General features: G+C 48.6%; 1 protein-coding gene across 2 annotated transcripts in view; it reads right to left on the bottom strand.

Moving 5' to 3' along the window:
- Positions 1 to 3,577: 3,577 nt before the first annotated feature.
- OLFM1 (olfactomedin 1) overlaps positions 3,578 to 19,133 on the bottom strand; it is a 35,198-nt gene continuing 19,642 nt past the window's right edge. For both annotated transcript variants that reach the window (XM_005231233.3, XM_055789845.1), the window contains exons 3-6: positions 18,794 to 18,949; positions 16,080 to 16,299; positions 8,565 to 8,671; positions 3,578 to 5,340 (exon numbers count right to left, since the gene is read on the bottom strand). In XM_005231233.3, the coding sequence (XP_005231290.1) occupies positions 4,666 to 5,340; positions 8,565 to 8,671; positions 16,080 to 16,299; positions 18,794 to 18,949 (1,158 nt within the window). In that variant the 3' untranslated portion in view covers positions 3,578 to 4,665. The remainder of the gene's footprint in view (positions 5,341 to 8,564; positions 8,672 to 16,079; positions 16,300 to 18,793; positions 18,950 to 19,133) is intronic.

Here is a 19,133-nt window from a genome sequence, read left to right on the forward strand (position 1 = left end):
TTCGGTGTGGCAGTGTGCCTGGCCAGGTTGCTGGCAGATTCGGGTGGCACTCTGGTCTGCCTGAAACTTCTCCCCAGAACTGGACAGATTGGCTGGGAAGATCTCCATGAACACCTACTGGGGTCTTAGGAACTGTCTGGTGCTCAGGGTGGTTAGCACAGCTCTGTGGTGTGCAGGCGGCTAGGCAACAGAATCTGCAAAGCCCGGCTGCTGGGATGATAATCTGCACCGAAAAGCAATTCAGCCTGTAGTACAGCTGACAACAGCCATGATTCCAACTACAGCAAGGCTGGGCGAGAGGGTCACCCCAGCAGTTCCGGCTGGCTGCAAAAGCCCAGCCCCTCTTGTAGGCATCGGCATCTGTCCCATTGATTGCAGCCGTCGCTGGATGCAGCTCTAAAGCTTACAAAACCCAGAGCTCTCCCCTTAAATGAGTTTGCACTGAAGAAATACATTAATTAAATAGAAATGACTGCAGGTTCCTTAAAGCTTTTTGGTGTACAGATTTCTCTTGTGTATTGAAGATCAATACTGCTGTCAATTACACCTCGAGTCTCTAGCCCCCTTTTTTAGCTTCTTGGAGGGAAAACCACTGCTAAATATCAAAGATCTCCACAAACCTGGCAGTCCAGAGCACTGGAAATATGGTGTGTAGCACAGAGACGAGTCCTCAGAGAGCTGTCCCCATTCTGGATACAGCCAACCTTCCGGCAAGAGGAGTAGTGCTGACGCAGGGCAGTATCTCAAACTGGTGTAACTGGCTCAAACAGCCACATGTGGCGGATCGTTCTTCACTTGTGGTTTAATCCAACTCTGGGAAACCACACTACACCATTTTTTCCTTCCCCCCTCCTCCTGCTGAAGAGCCCAGCAGGGACCTTCTGCTAAGGCCATGTCATGGGTTAAACCCAGCCAGCAACTGAGCCATACGCAGCTGCTCGGGAGAGAATTGGAAGCGTCTAAGTGAGAAAGCTCGTGGGTTGAGATGAAGACACTTTAATAGGTAAAGCAAAAGGCAGGCATGCAAGCAAAGCAAAATCAGGAATTCATTCACCACTTAGCATCAGCAGGCAGGCATTCAGTCACCCCCACCTTGGTAGGATGGGAAGGAGAACTGGGAAAAGGTAAAACCTGTAGATTGAGATAAGAACAGTTTAATAATTGAAATAAATTAACATATAATAATAACACTAATGGAACTACTACTATTAATAATAATTGTTATGAAAAGGGAGATAACAAGGAGAGAGAGGAATAAAACCCCAGAAAAAAACCAAGTGATGCACAATACAATTGCTCACCCCCCACTGACCGATGCCCAGCCAGTCCCCCAGCAGGACCGGCCCCTCCCAGCCAGTTCCCCCCAGTTTATATACTGAGCATGACGTTTTATGGTATGGAATAGCCCTTTGGCTAGTTCAGGTCAGCTGTCCTGGCTCTGCTCCCTCCCAGGTTCTTCTCCTCCCTGGCAGAGCACGGGAAACTGAAACATCCCTGACTTAGGGTAGGCACTACTGAGCAACAACTAAACCAGCAGCGTGTTATCAACTTTGTTCTCATACTAACCCCAAACCACAGCACTGTACCAGCTACTGGGAAGAAAATTAACACAATCCCTGCCAAAGTCAGGACAGGCTACGAGGCTGAGAACCTCATCCACCTTCTGCAGCAATCCCCAGTTGCTTACTGCCAGTTTTCTGACCTCAGTGATCCACACTCCTTCCGAGGGCTGTAATGCATGTGTCTGTAGAAGAATTATAGAGGAATGAAGGCTGGTTAATTAACATTGATAATATACAGCTATAGGCTGGCTTCAGAGGTGGTGGGTTGGCTGATGGGGATAATGTGCAGCTGTGGCTGGTTCCTGCTAAGGAGTTAAATAGCTCTAAGGGGTATGAAAGAGGAGCTCTGGGTGAGAGAGACCCAGAAGAAGCAGAGGGAGGAAAGCAAGCACCCTGGATGTAGGAGAGACCCCAGGAGAAGCAGGGGGACCAGGTGATGAGAGGCTGGCTGGAAGAGGAGCTGGGAGAAAGAAGAATCCAGATGCAGCAGAGGCAAGAAGCAAGGTGGGCTGGCCTGAAAAGGCTGAAGAAACAGCATGGACAGTAGATGAACTTTTGAAACCTAGTGGGGGATTGATGGATGTGCTGGGGCAAGGTGTGGGAGCTGCTTATGGAAGTTAACCTGGGATGGTAAAACCCTTGTTGCAGCTGGCTAGTTTGGATAGTGCTGTGACCTCCATCTGTGGAGTTCAAAGGCTGAACCTCATCAGTGAATATAGCTGTTCACGTACTGCTTGGCTGAAAAACTGCGATGCCTGGTGGTACTAAACACAGCCACTTGCTTACTCTGTGTGGAAAAGAAGCAACAATGGGCTGATGACACCGGAGTGAGTGCTCTGCAGCTTGCAGAGGTACCAGGCACCCCAACTGCCCATGAGACCCAGCTCAGTGAGCTCCTTGGTCAGGCAATGAAGGCAGGACAGGTCCTGTGCCTCTGTCTGGAGCTGGCTGTGGTGTGGGGATTGCCAAAGAGTGCTCTCCTTGGGGTGGGGGGAACAGATGGGACCCCAAGTCTCACACCAGACAGTAGCGGCAGAATGAAGCTGCTGGTGGTGCTGGGCTCCCAATTAAATGAGCCTTGCCATGAGGAGAGTATATGGCAGAAGTGTGTAAAGGGAGAGTGGGAAAGCGCAGGATTTATTAAAGGTGGTTGAGAAGAGCATGTTAGCATCCAGTATCTTAAGCCCCAAAATATCAGGAGCTTTAGAAGTGTTCAGCTGGAAAAGTGCCTTGGATCATTTCAAGGTGTGTGCTTCTGTACCACAGTGTTCTGTAACACCGTGGTCCCTGCTTTGGCAAAAGCAAGAGGAATGATTGTGTTGAATGCTCAGGTCCCAACAGTAACAGTGGCTCATTACAATAAGCATTGCAGTGCTAGCTGCATTAAATGCAAGGTGATTTTTGCTGGCCTAAGACCACAGCAAATTCAGGATGAGAAGTACTCTAAGCATCTCAGAAAGAAAATGATCCAATTGCACCTGGCTCTCTGAGGCACCAAGTCTCCAAATCTAATGAATGTGACAGATGACACAATTTCCCCCTGTTGTAGCCCTGATATCAAACACAGTCACCCCCTGACCTGGCGCTGCTGTCAGCTGTGGGATGAGGAGGATGCTGAGCACAGCGCTGCGGGCAGCCAGAGCCCCTGCCCTCATCAACACAGCCTTGCTGCAGCTGCCTTTACTTCTCCTTGCAGTGGAGGGCAGCTGTAGGAGCAGAGGCAGAACTTTATCTCCTCAAAGCAGGATCTGCTCCAAAGACAAACAGGAAGGTAATCCCACTGCATGAGCCCTACAGAGAGCCAAAGCCTCCCTCCCGTCAGCCCCTAGCTCCTTGCTGCCAGCCCCTCTGGCTCACAGAGGCAGCTGTACACCAGGTAAGGATGCATGATTTTCCAGACGTAAGGAAAGTCAGGATGGTTACTCAACAATGACCCCCAAACCCCCCATAATAATTCCTGTTATTCCTCCCCTGCACCTGGCCACTCATACAGAGAAGACCACAAACAAAGTGGGGAAGTCTCCTAATATTTTTATTGTTCCTTAGATAACTGTGGATAGTACAAAGTTTTCCTCTTAAAAAAAAATTAATTACCTTCACACTTCCATAAACAGGGCTTCCCAGGGGAATCTGACGCCACAGAATTTCCACAGAAGCCACTTCCATCCACCATAATGCTATGTAGATAGTATAACAGTAAGAGAATATTCTTGTAATTATCAACATGAAATTGGTTACCTGTGTATAAGGGTGAACACTGATCTTTTTTTTTCTTTTTAGAAACAAAGCCATCATTTATTAATCCAAACTACATCATTGCATTTACAACATTCATTGCATAAACTGGACATACAAAGTTTTGCCACCTCTGGTAAATAACAGACATACATTATACAATATATTTGCTGAATACATAAGTTCAAACAATATGGGTACAACAACTTGTTCATAATACATACTTAAACCATCGTGTTTAATAGTTACTAAGACACAGATCCATGAGCTACTTCGGGTCTCAGCACAGTTAATCTAAGTGACAAGAACACAGTTGAGAGACAGTAGCTGCAATGGAAGGCGAGGAAAACTAACCTGTGATAGGTCTTGTTCAGACAGCGAGAGCTCCTCACGGGTCAGCTTTTTCTGCTTAGAAATACAAATCACACATCCATCACAGCTGACCGTGATGTCGGAAAAATGTCCATGCAACCCACACACAGAAGAGAGCGAGTCTCCCAAGGATAAACTTTCAACAGTCATTGCCTTACTTCTTTAGTATGTACTATAGGTTTGCTATCGGAACAGAAACAAAACAAAACCCCAAACTCAAGTGGTTCTTGAAGTGCAGTTCCAGCTGCAAGCACATGGTTATTCGTGAGTCTATAACACAGGGCCAGACTTCTAGAAATGTAGAGGTAATGCTGATCTGTCAGGTTTATGCTGAATAGTCCTCCATGATGTTGGTCTTAATTTTGGCAGCTGTTAATATATTTACTTATTTAAAGTGTGTTTCCTTGATATTAGTTGGCTGTTTTTTTTAAATTTGTTTCTCCCTTTTTTCCTTTTTTTTTTTTCCCCCCTAAATCAGTTTCTAAACAAGGATGGACTACAACTCATCAGACCTGATGACATGGAAGAGGGTGACATTGTAAAGTATTTGGTGCCCGTTGTTCCAGGCATAGAGGGCCCGATCCTTGGGGTTGTAGTCCAACATGGAAATGTGCGAGTACTTGTTTTGGAAGGGGATGTCGATGTACTCGTAGGTGGAGGCATTGGTCTGGTAGGCGTAGTGCACCTTGGTACCTCCCGAGTAGCCGTTGGTGACATAGAGCGTGCCGCAGATGATGAAGGCTTCCCCGGCACTGCGTTTCGGGTAGCTGGTGTTCCAGGTCTGGAGGCTCTGCAAGGTGTTGGGGTCCAACTTGCTGATGACGATGTTGCCCGCGTTCTGGTTGGTGGCATAGACAGCCCACAGCCCGTTCTCGTCCACCATGAGGTCAATGTCCGAGTGGCCACCCCAGGCGTAGTGGTACATGTTGTTGTAGCCGGCATAATCCAGGCTGCGAGTCTTGAGAATGGTCTCTGTTTTCAAGTCAAACCTGATAATTATGTGGCTTTGGTATTTATTGAAATAGATAGAGCCATTGTAGACCACTTGACCGGTGCCCGACCATGGGTGAGGGAGACGGTGGGAGGTAAAATTGTCGGTATTCATGAAATCTGCCATGGATTTATATTCACGGACAAAGCGATTGTTGTGGTAGCTGTCCATGTACCAGACCTGGGTGAGCAACAGAAACACGAGGGGTTAGAAAACAGCAGAGACCTGGCTGTGAGCCCTTTGCACATCACCCTAGAAATAGGTGTTTTTTAATTCCCAACCTAGAGCTGGGAATAAAATCCAGAGCAAGGAATCTGACCCGCTGGGAAATGATGTGTCCAACACATGCCACCCACACCCACAAATAAACTCAATTTTTGGAACCCGAAGTCAGCCAAGGAATCAGCTGAACAGCAAAGCTTTCCCCGGAGGTAACATGGTATCTCCCCAGAAACACGGGATCTGAAGTGGTTCCCTGGGAGTGCAGCATGACTGGCATTACCCTTCCAGAGGGCAATTAACATCTTTTCTCTGGCATATTAAGTTGATGCCGCTTTTGCTTCCCGTAAGCCCCATCATGGTAGCACTCAGTAAATTATACCAGCTGTTGTGCAAAACTCCATTAATTTGGCACGCGGAAGCGACCCATGCAATCGCTCATTGTCAAGGAAATCCAGGCAAAGCCCGTATTGGTTTAAAAATCACACACTTCTGCATCAAAAGCTTAAACCAAGGCCACTAAAATCTAAGAGACAAAGACATCAAAATCTTGCTGTTGGTAGATGGAGGAGAGATTTTAGACCATCATTTAAGTGCCAGTTCCCTAGGGGCAATGTCTAGACTCCTTTAAAAAACCAAGCTTTTGTCATATGAAACCAATTCGGAGGCAAATGACCAAGCTGTGCAGTTAATATCAAGATGGAATATCCAGCCAGTGAGTGACATTCTGTATGCAGTTGCTGCCTAAAAATAGGATAGCTGCTTTCTGTAAAAACTGTTTAGGAAGGAGGAGAGGTAAATTAAATAGCAAGAGGAAAGCCCTTAAGGATGCGGATTTGGGTAATGCTGTAGCACAAACCTCTTTTGCAACCCCCTTGCAAAATCTGCTAGGGTTTTCTCCGCAATGTGGCTGTCTCTGGGGTCCCTTAGAGGAGCAGCCAAACATTTACACACTGTGTGTGAACGTAAACTGCTTTTGGCTGCTGTGTTTGAAAGGCCAAGTGGGGTCTGCAAAAACTTTGTAGGGAACTTCAGCCCTCCACCGTTACCTCCCTGGAAACACTGCAGAGGTGGGGAATGAACATATGGCAGCTGGCTCTGATCTTCACACCTCCACTGTGGGCTTGAGGAGGGCTGCAAAAGCACCAGAGAAAACCCATGCAAGTCCCTGAGCCCACAGCAGAGAGATGCCTGCAGCCTGGGAGAGCTTCTGCTGTCAGATGTGGTGCTGGAGAACATTCCTCACTTAATGAAATGCCTGCGTTCAACTAAACCAGCTTGGGAAATTAAAAAAAACCCCACAAAACAGAAAACTGATTGTCTCCCTGCTGTTCTCGTTTCATTATTTGGTATTAAAAAAAAATCACACACGCAAATGCATTGTGCTCTGTTTTTAGAGAGGCAAAAAGAAGCCCAGAAGAGCAGAACCCCACGTCATCACGCTGGGGCTGCAAGGCGGCAGGACCCAGCAGCATTTCATGCTTTGGAGAAGCAGGGATTGATGGAGAGCAATATCCCACCGCACCGGCTGGCTTTGAGCAACCTTCTCCTGCCAATACACATCAATCCCGGCACTCAGCATCCACCTGCTGCCTCGCTGCTGGGCTGCTCCTCTGGGACTCGCAATTTTCCCCAGTTGCGTTCAATGATTTCATGACACAAACAGATGACCATACGAGCCACCAAATACCTCCTGGGGCTTGGTGACATAAGATGGATATGATAAACTGCCTATCTCTTCCCAGCCCCGGTTTCCCACTCAGCCAGGCAGCCAATGACGTTCACCTAATTGTGTGTTTCTAATAAAATTCCCAGCAGATTTGTACATTATATACACACACACGCTCCTGAAGCTTGAGCTACAGTTCAGAGAAAACAGCTTGTCTACTCTCACAACAAAAACACGCTGCAAGAAAAGGCACGGGTAAAAAAATATTAAAAAATAGCGGTTTGAGACAAAACTCTCTGAAGACATGGAAAGATTTTTAGCATTTGATCAACCAGCTTCAGCTGCCACAAGCCTGGCTCTCCCTTCACAGATGTATAAATCACGCTAGTGCCGAGGGATGCAGCAAACACAACCCTGAAGGGGACAAGTCTGTCCCCTCTCTTGAGCAAAACAAGATGCGGTGTGGGTAGAGCCTTCCCATCCCACTTCTAATCAGGATCTTATTGGCGCTAAAGCTGAAGTTCTGTTTGATAACTGTAAAATATGGAGGTGTTGTATTAGGGAACCAGTGCCAACCAGTTGGCTGCTGGAGGGAAAGAGCCCGACATCTCAAGTCACTGCTGCTTCATGGCTGCACATCCACAGGCAAATGGAACCGCCCCAGGGGTGGCTTGTCCAGAGCATCCCTCATCCTCTCTTAGCTACAGAAAGTCGATCACAGGGCAGAGCTCTCAAAATAGCTGCCCTGATACAGCCCTTGCCGGTGCCTTCATCCTTTGATGAAGGATGCTGCACGCAGGAGGGAATTACCATGCAGCCAAGCTCTGTGGTTTTTGTTTTGTTTTGCTGCCTGCAAATCCTCAGCAAACACTCGAGATATTTTCCATTCCATCAGTCATGTGAAGCCTGGATTGATTTTCAGCCAGTTATTGGCCTCCTACCTCCCTGGGATCAAAATTGAATGGTCTGAATGGAAAAAAAAAAGACCAAAACAAAGCAAAACAAATCTCCTTCTGGCTGCAGTCAGTTAATTCCTCACAACAATGAAGGTGGAGGATGGAGGACAAATGCAGCCAGACGACATTATCAGAGGCGCTGGCAGCAGATGAACAGCAGCAACCAGAACTACAGGTCCCTCTGCTCGGCCCTAGCTCCCTCCCGGCTGCCAAACCCAGATAAGAAACCCAATATTTGACTTTTCCCTCCCATGGCAGGCACAGACCTCGTGGTGACACTTCTGAGACCATGCACTCTCATCAATGCAGTGAGTTTCACCTGCCCTGGGAAAAGACCACTGCATGGGGCTGCTCAGCCACCTCCTCATCCTCCCTCCCTGTGGGATCCTCAGCCCCCTCCCGCTGCAGAGGCCAGCAGAGCCCTGTGGGATAAATTAGGACCTTGCACAGGTTTCACAGGGGGCAACCTGGGTTTCACTGCTTGGATGTGATGAGTTTTCAATGACCTCAGCCGCATCAGTAGAGGTGGGAACACAGAGGTGAAGCTGTCACAGTCTTACCTTGTTCTCTCCCTCGGGAGCAAGAGGGTCCGTCATCCATGATCCAAACCTGGACCCCGAAGTTTTAATTGTGATTGGGTCACTTATTCCCGTCAGCTTGCCACAAGCTGAAAAAGAGTGCAAGGCTGGTGAGCACCGTGTCAGATCACCACCACGGCTCGTCTGGCTGTGGGTCTTTGCCAGCCAGCCCCAGTGAGGGGCACCAGACCCAGCCACTTCCCCCCCCCCCCCCCCCCCCCCCCCCCCGGACAGGCAGCTCTGTATTTAATTAGAGGTAATTAGGCCGAGAACAACTGTTGGATGCTTTTGTTTGTTTCATGCCTCTTGATGACAATTGTTATCACACTGTCCCATGAAAACAAGCTTTCCTGAACCAGCCATGCTGCTAATGTTGCAGAATAGAAAATAGAGAAGAGTTAGCCTGGGTTGAGCAGCCAGGTGGAGAAATTAGTTGAATAACTCTGCTCATTTCTGCTATAATCAAGTGGGTGCAGCCAAGATAAAAAGACAGACGTGTCTATTACAGCCCTGCTGGAAACATGCGTTTGTTACAAGTTATGCAAAGGAGAAAAAAAAAAAAGGAAATTATAGGCAATACAAATATCTTCCCTGCAAAGACCATTTACCGGCTTCTACCAGCCATTCTTTCTGTTCCTATCATGTCTGCACACTTAGGAGCCACTAAGGAATTCACCAGCCTCCTCCCGTCTCCTCTGCCAGCCTGGGCTTTGCCAGCTCTGGGAGAGGAACCCAGACGAAGCAGGATGGAAGGCAGGAGGTGGGGTCCCTCGGGAGCTGCCCAGGAATCCTGCCCTGACTCAGCATCACCATAACAGGGACATGCACCAGCACAGTGCTACGAACCAGGGTTTGAAGCATTCTCAGGTGCTCCACACCGCTGATATTGTGCCATGGAATTCAGTGGGCACGTCAGCACATTTGTAAGCCCAGCTAAGTGCGTGGCTGTGTTTTTAAGCCCTAAGTACCAGCTGAAGCAGCAGCACCTCTCCTCCAGCTTGCCATGCTGGCTGCCTGGGGCAGGTTGTTTCTCTTCTGTGGCTCTGTCCCCTGACACTGAACCCCGTACCCCTCCAGGGATGCCCATGAATAGATGCCTGCCACACTACAGCCTCAGCATCGAAGGTGCAGCCATATGCTGAGCTCCTGTTTCCAATGATATCCCCAAGTTTCAGCAAAGCTGCCATTCTGGTCTCCTGCAACATCAGCATTTTAGCATAAGTGCACCAAGGAACGCCAGGTGAAGAGAGGAAGATGCTGTCGCAGGGACTGGGGACTGGTCTCTTGCTACAGGAGCACTTATTTAAAACCTGGCTGCATTCAGGGCAGAGCTGGTCCTGCAGCAGCATCTCCTGAGCCAGACAAGCTAAGGTCAGCAGCACCAGGGGGACAGCCACACGCCAAAGTTCAGAAGGCGTTTCCCTGACATCTTTTTGCTGTGGAAGCCTCGGGGCAGGCTGGGGAAGGGGGAGGTGGTGGTGCTGGGATGCAGCGGCTGCTCTGGGTGCTGCGGTCACAGGCTGAGCTGCAGCTGCACTGTAGTACAGGTGGCCCTGTGGCTCAGCACGGGGCACCCAGTGCTGGGGCTGCAGGTGTGAAGTTGTGGAGGTACTGCTGAAACATGGGTAGAGCTCTGCCAGCTCAGGACAAGGTCCTTGTGCTCAAAATTACCAAGCAGAATCATAGAATCACAGAATGGGTTGGGTTAGAAAGGAACCATTAAAGGCCATCTAGTCCAACCTCCCTGCAATGAGCTGGGTCATCTACAACTCGACCAGGTTGCTCAAAGCCCCATCCAACCTGACCTTGAATGTTTCCAGTATGTACACTCTTGGCTGCCTCTCTCCTTAGCCTGTTCTCATCTGCCCCTTTATACTCCTGATCACAGTCACATCCACCTGCCTCAGCTCTGAGCTACAGGCGAAGGGGTCACCTTAGCCCAGGGCATAAAACAGATGAAGATATTTTTGATACACACCAACATAACATGGCCAAAGGGACCATCAGTCTTCCCACAGCCTTCAGACACCAGGCAGATAAAGAGAGATTCCACCAAACAGCAGCGAGCTTTCCTGGACTCACTGAGACATGATATATGGGAATTTTCCCTCCTGTCTAATGCATTCAAAACCTCTCAGCTCAGGAGGAGAGCAAAGTATTGACAAAGGGATGCAATGGGTTAAAATAATAAATGCTTACTGTCTTGCAAATTCCCCTTGCAGAGGACCAGCCTTCCTCTAATCACAGATCTGCTCAACGCTGCTTTCCATTATCACAGCCCTACACTGCTGTCACTTTATCTCTTTCCTTCCATTTCCCTGGAGAGAAAGGTTGTATAAAAGCTCATTGATTTTTTTAAAAAAAAAAGGTACAAAAAAAAGAAGAAAAAAAAGAAAAAAAAAAAGAAAAAGCAGCCGCAGCTGATAAGAGTAAACTAGCAGTGTTTGCAGGTAGCGAGGCTACATCTCATACACATTTAGCTGGAGGCACATTTGCAACAGTTCTTCAGCAATGCAAGAGGGTTGCTCTTACACAGGGTGAAGAGTTTTATTTCTTGGTGTAAATCTATCATAGGCACTCAGATACTAGGGGAAAAGTTTAAAATTAATCCTTCCAGGCCCCTAGTTAGCCAGGTCCCTGCAGCTCTCATGGGCTTACCACCCAGGGATGGGCAACTCCAGCCTTTGTGATCCCCACTCACCCACCTGTGCCTGACGAGATCCACACCACGCTCTGAACACCATCAGCCTTCACCCCCACCCCCTTCTATGGGTCTAACAAGCATGAAAAGCAGGAAAATTACTTTACTGGGGACAGAGGAGATGCTGTCTTCTACTGCTTCCCTTGGACATGTCGCAGCTTGAATCGGAGCAGTAGCTCACAAGACAGGATTCTTGCATCTTCCCATGCTCTGGCACGAAGCAGCAGCCTGCACAGCCCTGAAGCACCCAGCAGCAGCACCTGCCAGTCTCAGCAGTGCTCTCCTCTGGGGGTGAGGGGCTGATGACAGGGTGCTGGGTTGGGAGCAGAGCTGGGGTGAGATGCCCAGCATCCAAGTCCTTCCTCTATCACACTCCCACAGGAGAGTTTTTAAGCCCTGGCTGGGATTGCCCTGAAGTTGCTGCTTGACTGCCCGGCATGGCCCTGCCCTGGGCAGCCCAGCACCCATGGGTGCTGAGTCTTTTGTAGCAAACCTGCTGTCCTGTTGGGATGGCAAAAGCATGGGATGCTACAGGTGTTTCCAGTCACTCAGGGATGAATGTGCGACAGGAATGCATGACCTGGTGCTCATCCATGAGTTCAGGACACAGGGGAAGCCTGTGAGCAGCAGCTTTCGGGCATGCAGAACGGATCTGTTTTCACTCCAGATTCCCCAGCACTATTCCAGTCCCAGGACCTGTGGTCCATGGGGTCCTGCATGTCCCCGTTCCTGCAAAACAGCACAAACTAACCTGTTCCCGAGTGACCCTCCAGACTGATCCAGCCGACTGCCTCCGACCTGCCCTCCTGCAGCTCAGCAACGACCACCACCTCCACGCACACAGCCCCTTCCTCTAGCTGCACCAGGAATTTTCCAGCAGTAGAAAATCCGCCTTCCTCCAGCCTGTTAAAATGAACACTACCATCCTCCCAGGATACTTAACACCTCCGCTCCATATTTCTCTGAAGATCCAGCCCACAAGCAATGTTTAGCAGCTCAGCAGCAATTTATCTGCCAATGCAGCCACCGTGCCGACACCAGCACTGTCTCCTTCTGGGCTCCACAGTTCTGCTTGGGCTGCTGCTCCTACAGCTGAGCACCTTCCCTGCTGGGGCTTCCCATGCAGCCGAGGTCTGACCCCCCCTCCACCCCGGCTTCAGCCCTCTGCAGCAGGGATGGGGCTGCAGCAGTTGGGTCGTGCCCTGCCCTCGCCTCTGTTGCCGGGCTGGGAGCTCCCCCATCCCCAAAAAATGTCTGGGACAGGCTGGCAGGGCTCTGTTCTCATCCCTGCACCAGGATTGTGGGCTGGGATTTTTTGCAAGAGTCAGGGAAAGTTTGTGCTATCAGGCAAATGTGAGCCTGCAGAGCACGGCTGAGCTAAATTCCCCCTTGAATCAAGCAGTCACAACCTCTCCAGTCCTGCAAGGCTCCTCTTAGGAACATTAATGGAAACGTTAAAATCCCTGTATAAATAGTGATCTTTAAGAGTGTAAACAGAATAACAGATTGAACGTGCCAGTATTGATTTTTTTTTTCCCTTCACACACCTGCCAGGGTCAGGAAGTGTTTTCACTATTGATCCATCAATAATACTTAGGAAACCCAAAATGCAAACTAGGACCTTGTCTAAGGAAAATGCTGCTGCACCGTAGAGCATCAGTGCTTCCCAGAGGATGGGGACAGGTGAGCCAGATGGGAACACGGCACATCCCCTCCCCTGCCCCGTGCTTATTGCAGCAGCTCCCTGAACCTGTTCTGGGCACTCCAAGCTGTACCCTGAGCTCTAGGAGGTGAACGTGCACCAGGTGAGCAGCACTCCTGGCCCATGCAGGAGCAAATCTAAGTTAAACCATGCTACTTGAAATGTCAGTGAATCCTTCTGAGCAGGTAATTTGCAGGAAACAGCAATCCTCAACAAACAGGGCCACAGCGTGTGGCAGCAAAGTGTCTGTAAGGTTGTTATCTGAATTTAACTCAATTAACTACCATTTTTACTAGTTTACACTCTGCAGCGATAAACAACATTGGAAATTCAATCTGTGCTGTTTATTGTTAAGTTACCAAATAAATTATGCTCCTGGGTAAGCAACAAACCCTCACGGGTGACCGCTTGCGAGACTCAGCATCGCTCTCCGCAAGCACCCAGGGGTGCTGCAACGCCCCAAGGCAGAAAAGCTGCCTGGACCCCATGGTTACAGATTGAGCAAGTGAAAGAAAGGGCACAACCAAAAAGCCCAAATAAAGCATCAAAAAGACTATAAACGCACCCCTCCCCCGCCCCCCAGTTACTAGAAAAAGTTGCCTGCAAGACTTCTCCATCCTCGTTGCCTCAGCCAGCCTTAGCTGGGCTGCTGCCCTGCGGGGATGTCCCAGCTGGAGGACCTAAGTGTGAGGAGATGTAATGAGCCAGGACACGGCCCAGAGCAGAAGGGGCTAGCGGTCCAAGAGTAAACTCTATTTTTTTGGGAGCCCTGAATGGATTGGGAGCTACTTAAAGCCTGCCTGGGGTCTGTGGGAGGATCATCACAGCTTCCCTGGCTCTGGCAGGGTCAGCCCGGGCTGGGCAGCTCCACTGAGGCTGACTGGAGAGGGGCTGTGGGGTCCAGGATGGTTTTGTTTAAAGAACTGTCCCTGGGAAAGTACTTCTACAGCCCAGACTCAAATCCTTGGTCCTGCTGCTGTTCCCTCTCCCGATCACCCACAGCTCCTCCTCATCTTCAGGAGATGGGCTGAAGGCTATGGATGCAAGTGGATCCCTCCTCGGGCACCATCCCCTCTCATCACACCCAGCTCTGCCTTCGGCAGGAGGAATGAGAAGAGCTGTTTCCAGGGCAGAGCTGCCCTGTGCTGGTGGCGTGGGGCTGCCCGGGGGTTTGCTCCGTGACCTTGGTCACCCAGACACTCCTGGGCCTGCCCTCCATCCTTCATCTCACCTACTGCGGGGCTGTCGTTCCCGAGATGTTTGTGTGGTCTCCACCTGATAAAGCTTCGGGTGTTAGGTACTGCTAACACAGAAAGCGCCAAGTCATTGCCACAAGGGGTAATGGTTTTAAACTAAAAGAGGGCAGATTTGGATTAGATAGTAGGAAGAAATTCTTTTTTCTGCCCAGAGCAGCTGGGAAGCGTTCAAAGCCAGGCTGGACGGGGCTGGGAGCAACCTGGTCTAGTGGCAGGTGACCCTGCCCATGGCAGGGGGGTGGAACTGGGTGATCTTTAAGGTCTCTTCTGACCCAAACCTTTCTAGGATTTCTGTCCCCATTAAGCTTTCAAGGTGAAATTCAAGTGGGCGAGGACATGGTCAGGACTTCCCTGCCACGGGGCCATCCTCGCCATCACGGGTTGAGGAAAAGGACCACAGATGTGGTGCAGAAAGCGACAGAATGGCTCGCCTCTGCCTGTTCTGCCCCCAAACCAGACCTGGGCATATCAGCTCTCCTTAACAAATGAGAACTCAGGCTCTGCCCTCTCACTTAGCCAGGGGGCTATAGCTGCCTGCCGGGCAGCTCCCAGGGGCTATCTCGGCGCATGGCAGGCTGCTTGCTCACAGTTCAAATACCTCCGAGCATCCAGGCTCACGCAGAAATTCGCTTTCCTCTCCGAGATTTCAGGTAAAAGCTAGCTTCCAAGGGATGTACAAGGTATCAGAGGACAGGATGGAAATGCAGGGGGAAATACAGGGGAGATGGCTGCTGACAGAAGTGTGAAGGCATCCAGAAACAAGCAAAAGCAATCCCACCAGCAGAGACAAGAGAGAAACAAAGCGTTACCTTGCAAGGATATAAAGTGTTTGGAAGAGATCTGATCTTCCATGAAGTTACCTGAGAGTGTAATTTCATATGTGCTACCAAAATAGACTGCAGAGCAGTTAATGTGTTTAGATTATCTAAATTGCTTAACAAGAAAGTCAATAATGTAAGTAGAAATTAAATCAAGTCAGACCTAGGCCAACAAACGGTGGGGAGATTTCTTGCAGCTGCAGAAGGCAGCGCCCTTCTCCCCCCACCTTCTCCACCCCCTGTCTGGGGTCAGACACTGGGTTTAGCTATAGCTCTGTCTCCCCACAACAGACCCACAGGCTTCCGTCAATTAATGCTCTCTCAATGAGATTGCAGCTGAATCTCTCACGTTTTAGCATTGCTGGTTACTTGGCCTGATGGAAGGGGCTCCCTGCTCCCTCAGGGAACGGGAGAGATGGGGGCGGGGGATTTATATCCTGCGCAGTGGCACAGTCCGGACCAAGCGGCAAACCCACACCAGCAACACCATGCTCTTCTCAACAGGGATTTGCAAGATGCAAAAGGGAAAAGGGAAACCGAGTCACAGCCTGCACACACACACATACACACACGCACTACTTAAAGCGGTGCGCAGAGACCTTTGCTGATGTGCCAGGTCCAGGTAGCAAAAAAGATCGGACATGGATGCATAAGCAAAATGAGTGCATGTGTCTGCTTTGCATAAGCGTTATTTGCAATAGGCCACGCATTTACCGCATTTCACCGTCCACTTATGCAAATGCTGCAAGATGTCACATGCCTAGTCAAGGGCCCGATCCTGAAGCACTTACACCATGAGCAACATTGCTCGTGCAAGTAATCCTCAGCAGGACTACTCCCAAGATTAATGTTACTTATAGCATAAATATTTACAGGATCAAACCTGGCTGTGCGAGCTCATCCCTTACAGCCAGGCCAGGCACAAGGAGATGTCCAGTCTAGCATCTCCGCCTCCAGACGGGATGCGTGCTTTAACATCGATGGTGTTTAGCCAGTACCACCATGTCGTTCTGAGCCTACCTAATTTTTGCATGCATGCACGAAGCCTTTCTTCAAGATTTGACACTCTGTTCTGAAGCTCTTCGTAGTCATAGGCGCCAATCTCTTCCTGGAGTTCGTTTAGAACTGACGTCAGATTCTGGACCTCCTCTTTAAACTGCAATACCAATTTTGCATCGGCTTTGTACTCTTCCAACACTGGTATCAAAGGCCTAAGTTCCTCCATTTTCGCTTTTATTGCCTGCAAGGTTAAAATAAGCTTGGTTCAGTGCTATGCGTGCAAAAATCTGCAACACTCTGCCTTGACCTGGTTGCTTCCTACGTGAGTGCAATGTTCATATCCCACAACTATTATCATTAAAATTATTTTAATTATTATTTTGGTCCAAATGATGTATTGGAAAGAACATATTAAACAGGCTGCAGAACACCAAAATATTTGGGAAAGGCCTTTATTTGTCATTTTTAGAATGCAACATCTTAGGGTTACATGCTTCAGATCACATACACAAAGAGGTTGTTTTTTTTTTCTTTCCAAAAAATAAAATGAAATAATATATATATGCATTGACAAGGGTTTCAAACTATTCATGAAATGCATCTACAATTGCATGCAAAGGAAGATCTTGGTTGTGTGGTTCAAGGTTCCTTAGTGAGATATGGTGCTAATTTGGAAAATAATCAAAAAAATAAATGCATGGTGCAAAATGCTCTGTGGCCCTCTTTTCATGGTTACATGGGAGTGAACTGCTTCTTCAGTCACTGCAGCATTGAAAAAACTTGCTTTTAAGTTAGCCCTGTAAGCAAGAAAATGAAATACTGTTGAGGATCTAGCTCACTAACCTGCCTTATATAGATAGCCATTCATAGACAAATACTCTTACGGAACTAAAGAGAAAAAAAAACCAAAAACACAAGAGCTCCAAACCACTCACATTTTAATGCTGGCATTAGCAGAAACAAAATGCTGTGCCTGTTATTTAAAATGGTGCTTTGGCAGCAAATTAGACAAAAAATTCCTTACTGTTTTTAGACATGCTATAAAGAACATAAAAATCAAAGTCATTATCAAATTTATTTCGCAGAAACGAAGACTTTTTTTTTTAAAAAATGTTAAATGAAGGCCTCGTTTAAAGGCACGGTATGCAGCATTTTGTTGAAGATGCTTTGCTCCAGCAGCTAATGAGTAGACATAAATATGCATGCACCTGCCCGTTAATGAAGCATGTTAGTATACACAGTATACCTGGTGCTGCTTAAGCTGCTGCACAGTGGCCAAGTTCACAGCGCTCAGGGCTGTGACATCTGGCAGTCTGCTGAAGCAGCTCGTGGGTGAACGGGATCAGAAATTGGTCCTCAGCCTAATTTCTTCCCTTCCCAACCCCTCCTATTTAAGTCACGAGGCTCTCCCTCCTGCCGTTTGCATGTGGGGAATATATTTATTTTCTTCCCTACCTGCACTTCCCAGTGCAAGCTCCCTGGCAGGCAATGGGGAGGACTGAACTCATCCGAATGGAGGGGATTGAACTCATCAGAATGGAGGGGACAAAAAAATAAAAAACCAAGCCACAAAACCAAAACCAAAACTCATGCTTAAATCAGAAAGATGCTCCTCACATCCAGACTGCAGAGCTAAATTTAGGGTGCTGTGGTAACTGGAGATGGGGAGTGGAGGAGGAGGAGTTGGTGAAAAGTTTTAAAAACCATCTTCCAAGCTTTTTATGATGTAATCTTGGTATTTCAGTATTTAACATATGATTTTAAAAATTCAGCTTTAAAACACCAGCCAGCTGGGTAGCTACCTGAAAATGAGGATGGGAATCTGCTGGGTGGCTGATCAGAAACCCCCAAATTTCACTAGAAGTCTTCTCAGTTTGTTTTTAATATCTATTAATCTAAAGCACTACTAAAATTTAAGATTCCAAATATTGCTGACAGCCTCTTTTTGGGCAATTTCATTTCTTCTAAATCAAGTTCTCGAAAGTTCAACCATTGCTCGCAATGACAGCTTCATTTAAAAGGCTAATATCTTTACTTCTCGTTTGTACGACACCAGGACACAACACGTATAATCCATCAGAATGTGCTGGCTCTGCTGCCAATATCATTACTTCCAAATTGGACATTCGTGCATCCTTCCAATGTGCCGTTTGCCAGCCCAAGGGCAGCTGCAATTGTTGCACTTTTGGGGTGTTTTTTGGGGGGGGAGGGTTGATTTGTTTGATCGATTGCCCCATCGCTACAACCACCCCAAGGAGGGAAGCAATTTGCTGACACGCGTTGTGGTTTGCCATGTGCTGCAGAAATGGAAATGGAGCCCCAGCTCCTGGCTTTTCCCAAGAAAAGGGACCCAGGCATGGCACGGGGAAGGGCTGCCTGGCCATGGAGGGGAACCCACTGTGCCCTGACCTCAGCCGCCCCAGGGTCTCCCTGCAGACCCTGCTCTCATAGAGCAATCCTCCGCTGCCTTATTTATGGCACCCAGGTGGTTTGTTGGTATGGGAATGCGGAGTTTTATGCTTTTAACCCATTAAAAAAATGTATTGCGGCTGAGGATGCGATGCCGCAGCCTGGATCTGGCCGTGCTTTGGACAGGAGGGAGCTGCATGGGTGGGCGGCCACCAGCGCCACGTGTGACCAGACCAATGGCTGATGGGGACCAGGACCACAGTCCCGCACGCACCCCACTAAATCCCTGGCCACAGCTTTGTTAGCGGTTTGGAAAACAAACATACCTTAAACTGCCTTGCCAGGTGCTGCTTGTGGCTTTCTTCCACTTGCTTAAATTTTGATTCCAGTCCCCTCATCTGGTTTTCCATCTTCTCAACGTACTGTAGGTCTCTTTGAGTCCGCCTGTCCAACACCTCTATCGACTGGGACATGTTTTGCACCTGTCAGAGGAGAAGGGATTCATTAAGAAGGTGCTTCCTCAGCAGCGCGGCAGCTCCACTTGCATCCCAACCCCAAACACTGACCTTTCCCTACACAGTCACCAAAGCTAAAGGGTAATCAGCCTATGCATTATTTACTAGTTAATCAGCAGCATCTCAATAGTATTATGACCCCACGCTCTAA

The sequence above is a fragment of the Falco peregrinus genome, chromosome 1 (assembly GCF_023634155.1).
Source record: "Falco peregrinus isolate bFalPer1 chromosome 1, bFalPer1.pri, whole genome shotgun sequence".
Lineage (NCBI taxonomy): Eukaryota > Metazoa > Chordata > Aves > Falconiformes > Falconidae > Falco > Falco peregrinus.